Source organism: Electrophorus electricus, chromosome 23 (assembly GCF_013358815.1).
Source record: "Electrophorus electricus isolate fEleEle1 chromosome 23, fEleEle1.pri, whole genome shotgun sequence".
NCBI lineage: Eukaryota > Metazoa > Chordata > Actinopteri > Gymnotiformes > Gymnotidae > Electrophorus > Electrophorus electricus.
The window spans coordinates 5,886,020-5,897,882 of NC_049557.1; the positions used below are offsets into that span (position 1 = coordinate 5,886,020).

Below are 11,863 nucleotides of genomic sequence, written 5' to 3' on the forward strand. Positions count from 1 at the left end.
CCTGTGCGGCACAGTGGGAAACATTCCCTGAAGCTGCTGTACCTTGGAGAAACACATTCTTGGATAATGTAGCCCACATTCTGTGCCGGGAGGGCTCCAGTGCAGGAGTGCTTCCAGGCAGAAGAGCACTGATCTCATTGCCGTGGAAGACATACACCATCCCGGCGCATTACAAGAAGTGTTATAGCACATTGCTCAGCAGGTAGGGAAAACCATTGGACAGCAATGCAACAACTGCTCCCTTGCTTGAGCAATACACACAGGGGACACCCACATACCCAGGAGACTACATTTCCCATACGCCCCTAAAAGTGCCTCTGCAATAGTACCGAGTGGTGAGGAAATATGACTATGTCCTAGCACAGTTGTCTGGAAAATGCACACTTCACTTGCTGAGATCTGAAAAAGTAAGCTGTCATCTTTATGTGCCTATGATTGAATGTATTAACCTCCTCAAAAGTAGGTTCGCAAGTGATGATCTCGGATTAGTTTCTTGTCTTTTATGCTCTAATTAAGTAGTCAGTCAATAGTTTGGGGTGTCAGGACTGAGATCAGCACTCCCAGATCCTAGATAATTATACCCCACGCATTTACTTTATATTCAGTTTAGGCTGTTGTGCATAAACACTTGCCTAATAAGGGCCCTTCTTCCAAAAACAGGAGGATTGCTCGAAACTATGCACTTTGATAAGATGGGCTCTGTTAAACCTGTGAGGTCACACGAGCATTTACCTGCTGCCAACCTGCCCAGCTGCCCAATCGTCAAGATAATCAGTTGGCTATCAGCCAATCAGCAGTGTCCTCATCCTGGAGGGAAGGTGTCTGTATTCCAGACTATTTGCCTGGACCCTCCACCAGCCCACATGCTCTTTCCTCCTTTCTCAAGCATTGAAATAACTCATTTCTGAAGGTAGCCGGTCACTAGTCTAACCTTTACTGCTCATTAACAGTCAAAGGTTGTATTTGTTTTGTTAAATTCAGCTCAGGAGACAAGATTTGACAAGGGTATTGTAATACTCATTTTTTATGTCAACCTTGGTTCAAAAATACCAATGCAGTTTACACAAGTTTAAAAGAAGAGCCAAAACAGAGCATCAGCATCTATCTGACACCATTATTTCAGTAACAGCAATGTCATGAGTCACACAAAACACAAGTACGTTCATTTTATGTTGCTGTTGTTGACATGGTTCTGGTGTCATTATACTCATGCCGTGATGTGTTTCCCTTTATTGAGGGTGATAAAATAATGTTTCGTTTTTGCTCACTGGTTAGCTCATGTTCTCAGGCTCATCAGATGGATTTTATTACTGCTTTTTTTCTCTCTTTTCGTCTTTCAGAAAGTAAAAAAAAACCAAAACTTTTTGAATTTCGGTTGCAATTCCGACCACAGAGTGAGTGGAAAGTGTGCAAAGTTGTGGGCCTTTGTATGTCTTCATGCCATTGGCTCCATTCTTAGATGTTCACGCAAGACAACTTTGCAGGCATGCAACTGAAACTTAGCACACAGGTGTGGTTTCTTTAAAAAGTACGTTTGAGTATTCTGCTAATAGCCATGATATTATAGAGACGCTCAGAGTCATTTTAAAATGTCCTTAAAGTATTTGAAAGCAGCACAAAACATCACTCAAATAACAAAACAACAACGAAAACAGAAATCCCACAAAAACCATCAACAACAAATGTTCACAGTTGCAACGCAGTTCTTTCTTACACTTTTAGTGTCCTCTGGTCAGGTCATTACAGAAAAATAAAAAGCAAGAGAGAGGCAGAGTAATGTGCCTGGTTGGGCAAGGTGTGCAAGGCGCTCATGGGAAATGCAGTTTTTACTTGTAGTGCTTTCACAGAGACGGTTAAAATAAAGCCATGCATCAAGGAATAGGGCGAGAGGAACCATGAGGGATGGACTTCATATCCCAGAATGCCATTGTTCGCAGGAGATCTTCAGGAAGAGGTGTGGTGAGGCAAGACGTGGGATGGTTTCAGGTCTGGTCCAGCCATTCGGCTCGTTTTGGAGCTTTGCAGGTATGTATATCGATTGCCTCTTCACAATCTTTACACTCCACCGCACAGCACCATTTAAATTTACACTCACACTTAGTGATGCGTTTAACATGTGTCGTATCATAGCCCCTCCCACAACACATCACTTCACATCCGTCTGTCCCTCGAGAAGTCTTGTTACAGACACGACCAGCTGTGCCTAACGAACCTTGAAGACAAAAGGGGGTAAATGGTTGAGCTAATATTTCAGAAATAGGTCAAATGCACCGATATTTGAAGATATTTAAGTAAGACGTCATAGCCTATGTACATAAGCATAAGTTATTTTGCCCATCTTACAAATTCGTTACAGCTAAATAAAGTCATAATACCTACACATTCTAAGACATCTGAAGATCTATACATTTATAGCTGCTGTGTCTTTCAGTTCCTTTAAACTTGCTCAGGGATAGAAGACTTTGCTTTGTGCATGCTTGTGTTTGCGGGTTAAACAGGCTCTGGACAGCGAGGCATTGTGACACCGGAGTCTCCCCTTGCCCCGCGGCTGCGCTCACATCAGCTCAAGAGCCATGTTGGCAGGGCGGGAGAATGGCTTTTGAAAAACGAGCCCGCCATGTCCCTGGGGTGCAAATACCAGCAGGCCAGTGGAGGGTGGGAAGTGGGGGTGGGCTGCTCTGCTCAAGTGACTGAGATGAGTAAGTTGTCTGCCTGAGTAAGATACAAACCCAAACCAAACACGGCCACAGACGAAACACACAGACACTCCTGGCACGAGTCACGGGGGGGCTCCGTCAGGGGCTAACACCACCCCCAGCCCAACACACGTTACATCCCACACCTGCGTCCCCCATGCAGGTGATACACTCATGCGTTACGTCAAACAGTGCGGCACCTATAGGCATACCGGAGGGATTGTTTGTCACCAGAGACAACGACACTTTCTTTCATTAGTGTCCCTTCAAAACCTGACAAGCACTGTGGAATATTTTTTTCTGTTTCAAATTTCAAACAGTATTTTATCTTTAGCGACCAACAGTACACAACTTTTCAACTTTTCAATAAGCTCGAACACCATTTCTGCCACTCAGGCCAGTAGTGTCAGGGAGCGATTTCTTGGTCTCTGGATTATCCCGTGGCCTACTCGACCCTGTAGTGGCTCTCGCCTGCACAGAGGGTTGGTTGCTGTGCAGTATCAGAGTACTGCTCCTACCAGCAATGAGGTCATTGTGGCAACACAGTCGTGTATGTGACAGTGTGTGCATGTGCGACAGGCGGCGATGGGTGTGAAGTACAGCAGGAAAATGGCCGCGTGTGTGCTGCAGAGCATGTGTCTCTGAGCAGGCCCTGCAGGCGGAGGGGGTCACGGTGTGAGGGTGTCAGGGATTAACGGGGCAGAAACATCGTGCTCCACCTCCCTTGACCCCTTCAAAGCCCTTGCTGGTTCTGTTGCCCCAGGGGTTGCCGGGCAGGGGCTCGGGCGGGGCAGGTGGGAGAATTGTCTTACTGCTGCCCGAGAATCTGGTCGGCCTCATACTCAGCTGCCTCTTTAACGCAAATTCACCCACTTTAGATTAATGGAGCCTGATTTGGGGATGAGGTGGCCCTCGGCAGCTGAGGCTCCTGAAGTCTGCAGGCCCCTGACGCTACACACGCCTCGCTGCAGCTGCCCTGTATTTTTTAGCAGGCTCAGTTCCATCGGATATCCTCAGCCGGTGTCTCCTACCTGCAGCCTTGTCCAATAAACAGTAGTCGGGCGAGTTCTCGAAGTACACCAGGTCATTCTTGGTGGCATTCCTAAAGTCCTTATTGGCCACAGTGAATCCTGTCCCATCCTGGTTGACCGTGACCTCTATGGCGCCGTTGTATTTTTTGCGGAGGTAATCGCCAGTCTTCCGGAAGTCCGACATCGCCAGCCAGCAGGTCCTCAGCGCGCAGGAGCCACTCACGCCATGACATTTACACTCCAGCTTCATAAAGCGCTTCACTGACTGGTGCAAACACGCAGGGACGATGCGAAGACATGTTACTGTTCACGGAGGTTACTAACTGCCTTAATGAGGTTTCACGACATCCAAATATATAACAAACATAACCTATGCATATTTATTACTTATGAAGTCATTATTTGGCTGAACAATCATAGTCATTTGAAAAATGACCAAGGGAACATGGAGTAACCCATGTGAAACCCAGTACCTACCACTGTATTAGACATGTCCTAAGAATGTCTGAAATCTGGTGTTTGCTTCACAAAGGTCATATTTATCAGAACATCTGTTAATAAGTTACTGCTTTATAAACTGTTTAGAAAGTGCTTAAAACATCCGAAAGCCTATTAACTGTCCTAGGCTCACCGTTCGTCCGCAGCGGTTGTTGTGAAGGTTCACGAGTGCTCGTGCATCCTTCACCGTCCGCTCTTTGGCGTCTATGAAGGCTTTAGCGAACTTTATTCCGTAGTTAATGTTGTCACTGCAGCCGCCCCAGTCAAACTCGCCTCGCTCGTCCTTGGCCCTGCCGCGCTTCAACGGGTCACAGTTACACGTCTTCAGCTCCCCCTGGCTGCAGGCACGGGTAATAGCGTACACCACACCCGCTGAGGAGATCGCGTACACGAATGCGGCCTCCCGACTGCCTGAATGAGAAAACCCCCCACCCCCCCCAAAAAAACCAGAGCAAAATAAAACAGAAAACAACACAAAGGGCATCAGAGGAGATGACAGCAAACACACACACACACACACAGACTCACTCACTCACAAATATAATCAGACACTCCATCTTGTTTAAGGGAGAGGCTCACAATCCCAAACAATATCACACACACTCGCTTAGCCCGCCCGTCGGCCGCTGATAGGGCGTAAAGGATGCATCACCCTGCAGCGTAAGTGTTACTTTTAAATATTAGTAGAGGGATAATCTCTCTGGGATGGGCTCCTCTCCACTCAGATAAACTGTTTAAAGGCATGCAGTTGGATAGCTCACTCCCTGCTGCTCTGTGGAAGTCAGCTGAGGTAGACTGCTCTTCCCAACCCCCGCAACCCTGCCACCAACAGCCTGTGTTTGGCTTCCAGTCACTCACACTGATTCATCTGGCTAAACTGAAAATGAGAAAATATAAACCATTCATTTCCCCACAGTGCTATGGGAGGACAGTGGATTGTAAGACAGCATGGCCATTGTCATATGACTAGAGGAATTACTGAGGATTACTGGAAATGTTACTCATTCACGCCACTTTATGTAGATGTTATAGAGCCTTATACATATCTAAGAAATAACTGGCATTAAGTGAATTGCTGACATCTTTAAGAACTGTGTGTGTGTGTGTGTGTGTGAGAGAGAGAGAGAGAGAGAGAGAGAGAGAGAGAGAGAGAGAGAGAAAGAGAGAGAGAGAGAGAGAGGCAAGTGAAAGAACACAAACTGGAAAGTGAAAGAACACAACTGTCCTTGAACAACAGTATTCCTTGAATTCCAACACAAGGCTGCATTGATTGTTTCAAACTACATATCCCAGCACCATCTTAACCATTTCAAAGAGCACTGTGAACATGTAGTGTCAGACAAATTGTGTCAGATAAATGAGTGCATTAATCAAAACACACAGAATTGTATTTCTCCTAATATTTACCCACAGTTCCAGATTAGAGTAAAACACATGCACTGCAACATTCATTCACAATTTTACTGCCTTTTTTAAAAATACTATTTTACTATTTTTACTATATTACTGGCCAAACCCCCTTCCCCCCAATTTTTTGTATCTAACTGTATGTTACATGAAATGGGGGGTTTGGTTCAGACGTGGGATGGAACTCTCTAGGTGTCTGTACTGCTGTCTCTACAGTGCACTCTTCACTCAGCATCTTCCCCACTGTTTTCCCGTTGGAATGTTTGTCTCTCATGACCCACAGACAGGCCCACACCCACATATTTGCCCACTCCCACACCCCACAACCATGCCCATGGCCCAGCCCATACCCAACGTCCATGCCCATACCCCACGCCCATGCCCACACACTGTGCCCATACCCATGGCCACACCCACACCCCCACACCAAACCCAAGCCCAATCCCACAGAACCCTTGCTCACTTCCCAGGCTCCGCCCACAATAGTGCCCAGGCCCAATGAACTACTCACTGCGCTGCATGACCCGGCCAAAGACGGTGTGGTCTCGGTCCAGTGTGCTGCAGTTCCAGCGATGGTGCCTGAACTGGTGCTGGCACTCGCGAATCCACTCCTTCCCACCTTCGCTGATAGACTGCATCACGTCTGGATACTTCTGACACAGTTGCCTCTGCTTGTTCACCAGGCCAGGGACGTTATCACATATTACTCGTGCCCCCAAAGCTCCGATGTACCTATCACACACACACACACACACACACACACACACACACACACACATCCAAATATGTACACACAGTTCTGTAATCACAATTCATAAACTCGTAAAGAAAATCTAATCTTAATAAATATTTAAACTCAAACTTGTTTAAATGGTTAAAAATTGCACTACTATGCATTAAATATAGCACTATAACTCTGAACTAAATGTTCCGAATGATAGTTTCCCATCACTGATCCTCAATTCTCTCTCAAGGTTTGGGCTGTAGCATTACTGTAAGACGTATTTGGATGTACACAAGAGGTTGATGAATGCTAATCAATAGAGGGAACACCAGCACACATTTGTGCACCACCTTCGCTACGCTCTGATCAAAGCACTCAGGAGGACTGTGGTGGTGGAAACCCTCTGCATTAGGAGTGTGAGCAGTGGTGCTGGTACTCCGCCCAGCTGCTATAAATCCCAGGCAGACATGGACAATGAGGACTATACAGGAGCACAGAGAAATGCTGAACTCCCAGGAGCTCTGCTAACTGCAGTCAACCTCTCATAATCAAACGTATATCTGAGATAGCAGGATAGCTGGACTCTCACCTGTTTGTCTCTCTCTCTCTCTCTCAACCACTCGTTCTTTCTTTCTCTCTCTCTCTCTCTCTCTCTCTCTCTCTCTCTCTCTCTCTCTCTCTCTCAACCACTCGTTCTTTCTCTCTCTCTCTCTCTCTCTCTCTCGCTCTCTCTCTCTCACTCTCTCTCTCACTCTCTCTCTCAACAGTTTCCATTCCTGTTATGGAGGTCCCGTTCATCACTGCCCGCTATATGTTTACTGTTTTACTTATGCTCCCGTTAACTAAGGCTGACACACACACACGCACACATGCACACACTCACATGCACACACTCACATGCACACACGCACACACTCACACACTCACACGCACCTCTTTGCTGCTTGGGCAGCATTACAGAACACACACACGCACACAGATTATGCACATTAAACGAGGACTGTCATCTGAAATGTCACTTCGTTCCACGAAAAGAGGAAGTAACCAATCAGATTCCTCTTTCTACGCTTAAAGGCGGAGCATGCTTTGCGTCACAACCAGGATGCTGCTGCCACACTCTGAACTGAGCCTGTCGGGATGATTCCAAGATCAAGTGAGCTTGATTCTATTTCACTGGGTCGAGGCCGCTGATCTTAACGCTGCAGCTGATCTGAAATGGAGCCTATTTAGTTCTCCGCACTGTCCACACTGTCCACTCCTATGTTAGCCGCATGGCTGTCTTGAGGCTGGCTAATAATAATACCACGGGTGGTAGCTCCTCCAAAGCCCCCCCACACACAGATGCTTCCCACACAACCGTGCTGCTCTCACACATGATGGTGGAACGGAGAATTGCTTTTACTGCTGTAGTAAATCATTATCCACAGGACTATAACAACACACCATAAAAAACACATTCTGTAACCTCTCATGTACACTGTGTGTGGGTGATAGGTGTGTGTGTGTGTGTGTGTGTGTGTGTGTGTGTGTGTGTGTGTGTGTGTGTGAGATCAGATATGGTTAGGCTTGACTGGGTAAAGAATGCATGACTGTGGTGATTTGCCCCTTGTAGGGATGGGTAGAGAGCCAACAAGGCAGAACTGTTTCTGTTTCTCTCTCTCTCTCTCTCTCTCTCTCTCTCTCTCTCTCTCTCTCTCTCTCTCTCTCTCACTTTTTCTTTCTCTCTGCTCCGGAAGGACACTGAGAAAATTAAGCTGGCCACTTAAAAAAAATATGTCAGCAAATAACTTATATGTACAGCGATAACTTAATTTGTCAGCAATAACTTAACAGTCAGTTAGCACTGGCCAGAAACCCCATAAGATGCAGACCATCATCTTCATCTTTGTCTGTGTGCGTGCACATTCACCTGAATAAAACACTAGCTGTGTCTCTCTCCAAACACTGAAAACCTGTCTTTTTTTCTCCTGTAGTCATGACCAGGCCTCTAGTAGGGTTTACTCACTTAACAATAATCATTTGGATGATAATTTGTACTGATAGCGCTCCTTTTTTGAACACCTGCTCTGTAATTTTAAGATACAAAAGCATCTGATAAACCTCTGAAGTGCCAGCGCTGTGAAGAGCATGTGGTAACACTACTGTATTAAAAGAAAAGTTATAATACCTTTATGAGGAGGAATACATGTGATATATGACAAGAAGAGCTCTGGGCCCCACAGGTTCTCCAAATATATGAGGCCATAAATGTCCTGCTCCTTCCGTCCACATTAATGTATTTTCTGGGTGGTCTTTAGTCCGATATGTAAGTAGCGTAATCTTGCAAAAGTTAGCTAAAGCTAGCTAAAGATCTTAGGCTGGACTGCTTGCTCAACCTGGATGTCACAGGGAATTTGTAGGAATTATAATGAAAATGATGTTATTAGATCCTGGCACATTATATATATATATATATATATATATATATATATATATATATATATATATATATATATATATATATATATATATATATATATATATATATATATATATATATATAAATATATATATATATCACTACTTTACTATTTTATTTTGCTCACTACATACAGGTTCATTTGAGCTTCCAAGCTATTTGTTTTTGATAGATTTTCTTACTGTTGTTTCTGCAGAAAAGAGACAAAAAACTAAACTATCGTAACCCCCTCCCCCCACCACCACTACTATCACCACCAAGTGTATCCTTATCCTGCTCCTCCTGGACAGAAAGCTTGCTTTAGCTAGCTCATTTAACACATTACTATCAAATACGATGATTTAAGAAGCGTTTCTTGCATTATGTTAATTGTTGGCTATTGTTGCTAATTGTTGTTGTTCACCTATCGAAGCTGCACTTTCCAGGCAAGACATCAGAAGCTGGACAGGAACTCCATATTTATTTTGCTTATTGTCTACATTTGGTTTGTCTAATTGTGTGTGTAGCAGTAAAACACAGCTATATATGAGAGCCAAGGTGTGTGGTTCCCTACATTCAGAAGAAATTTGGAAGGAAACTTTTAATCAGGCAATCAGTGTGTCTGTGTGTGTATGTATGTGTGTGTGTGTGTGTGTGTGTGTGTGTGTGTGTGTGTGTGTGTGTGTGTGTGTGTGTGTGTGTGTTTGTGCGCAAGAGGGCGCGAGAGAGAGAGAGAGAGAGAGAGAGAGAGAGAGAGAGAGAGAGAGAGAATAAGTTCACTCATATGAGACACTAACAGGCTTCTCGGTAGCTTAAGAGGAGCCCTCTGTCTGTTTAAGGTGATGGATGAGGGGATTAGAGAAAGATAGAGACAGAGAGAAAGAGAGAGCGATAGAGAGAGAAAGAGATATACATACACACCACACAGATAGAGTGACAGACAGAGAGAGAGAGAGAGAGATACATACACAGCACAGATAGAGTGACAGACAGAGAGAGAGAGAGAGATACATACACAGCACACAGATAGAGTGACAGACAGAGAGAGAGAGAGAGAGAGAGAGCGGGAGAGCGAGAGAGAGAGAGAGAGAGAGCGGGAGAGCGAGAGAGAGAGAGAGAGAGAGAGAGAGAGAGAGAGAGAGAGAGAGAGAGAGAGAGAGAGAGAGAGAGATTGTACGATATATTAATATCTGTTCTGCTCCATTGTGTCGGTAGTCTCCAACAGAGCGTGTGCATATCTAGCCAACAGGGCCTGACACAGATTACATTTATTAGGCTTCATGTATTTCTTTATTAGGCTGTTGCTGGGTTAACTGTCAAAACTCCACATACATGTCTCAAAAAACTGCTCGCCACAATTCTAATATAAAGCTCCGACATAGCTGGTATTGTACGTAGCCTAGCGAAATCCCCGGTAGTGAATTAACACCTAGAGCGGTGAATGATCGCCTGCTGCGATCATTCAGTTCCAGCCAGACACAAACAATTACGGTCCTAATTCAGCACTGGAGATGTGTTCTGCAGAGCCTGGGCGGATGAATCTTCCTTCAGCTTCATTAAAAGGGATGGAGGAAAAAGTGTCGTGTTAGTGACTCTTTGGAAATTACAAAATCACAAATACAAAGTAAGTAAAAAAGTTCTAATTTAAAAGAGGAGTGTTGTTAAAATCTCCTACCTGCCCGACAAAACTCTTTCGCGAAATGGATATATTTAACAATTTCATGTATGTAAATGGTTGAATAACACGGATTAAATTTAACGTCATATTGCTGTATTGATTTACTTTGTTGATTAATGGTAGTGAATAATGAAAAAACTGATATTGTTCGTTTAATTAATTACAATAAGTAATTTCAGTGCAACTTTTAAAAACAGCTACTAGACGGAAGGAACAGTAGGAACTGCTAACTGAGCATCACTATCGCTTTGCTCAAAAATGTCAATTCTGGAATAAAACAATAGAAAACTAAATAGCACTTCGGGTGGAGAGAGAGAGAGAGAGAGAGAGAGAGAGAGAGAGAGAGAGAGAGAGAGAGAGAGAGAGAGAGAGAACCACAGGCTACTCACCACCAGGACGAGTCCACGCGCGGAGTGATGATGAGGAGTAGGATAACGAACGCGCAGTACAGTCGCGAGGAAGCGCGAGCATCGTCCGGTGAGGACGCGCTACTGATGCCGGTAGTTGATCTGTTAAGAATCTGGAGAGATCCAGTAATTTTACTGAAACCAAACATTGTTGGATTTGTCGAGTAGTTCGGAAGGATAAAATGCAAAACAAAGCTATCTCAACTCCGCTTGAACAATATAAGGCTGCTGCTATTAGGACGTGAAGTTAAGATGAATCATATTTGGCCGCACGCAGCGCTCTGCGCGTGCGATGCGGGCTCGACGGATGAATATCGCGTGTCTGCCCGGATATTGCCGCGTGCCATTTAAAAGTATTCCCCACGAGCTGGCAAACGCAGCAGAAATAATCCAAGCCAGACGAGCGCTGGAGGAGCTTTCTTTCTTGCTCCCTTTTCCCACCTCCTTTTGAAAGTGTAAGAGGTCTCAGAGGAGAGCTGTATGCTTACAGAAAGAGCGCACCTTTCCCCGTTCGCTTTTCAAGATGAGGTTTATTTGGCTGCAAAGTGATATTCCAGTGTCATAAAAGTGGTCGGCAAATCCACTCCGTTCTGCCATTAGGACAGCCTATCTCAGTTCCGTGCGCGCACTGCTACCAGCCCGCGTGAGATTAACCGGAGCGTTGAACTGCGCGAACTGTAAACCGGAGGGTGGGAGACGTGGGGAGAGGGCTGAGAGGAATGTTGACATCCCGCAGCCGCGAACTCTTATTGGGTAGAGTTCACAGGGCCCGAGCTCGAGGGATGCTTCAGTTTGGCCAGGATGCGCGATGCGTCATTAGGAAGAAGCAGAGCCCGCGAGCGCGCAAGGTTTCAGTCGTTCTTCCGCCACCAAAATTCCACCTGTTGACTAAAAATGGTTAAGCATATAGCAACGAACCCACAAAGTCGTTAGATAATGCCACGTTACAAAAACCTAAACCGAGGGGTGTTATTGCGGTAAAAAC

At 45.2% G+C, this 11,863-nt stretch overlaps 1 protein-coding gene across 1 annotated transcript; it reads right to left on the minus strand.

Moving 5' to 3' along the window:
• Window positions 1-1,033: 1,033 nt before the first annotated feature.
• Window positions 1,034-11,507, minus strand: wnt2bb (wingless-type MMTV integration site family, member 2Bb). Its single transcript, XM_027001288.2, has 5 exons — window positions 10,861-11,507; window positions 6,144-6,364; window positions 4,359-4,636; window positions 3,728-3,992; window positions 1,034-2,212 (listed from the first exon to the last, which is right to left on the minus strand). The coding sequence occupies exons 1-5, from the start codon at window positions 11,025-11,027 to the stop codon at window positions 1,983-1,985; spliced, it is 1,161 nt and encodes a 386-aa protein (XP_026857089.1). The 5' UTR covers window positions 11,028-11,507; the 3' UTR covers window positions 1,034-1,982.
• Between the last annotated feature and the right edge of the window lie 356 nt (window positions 11,508-11,863).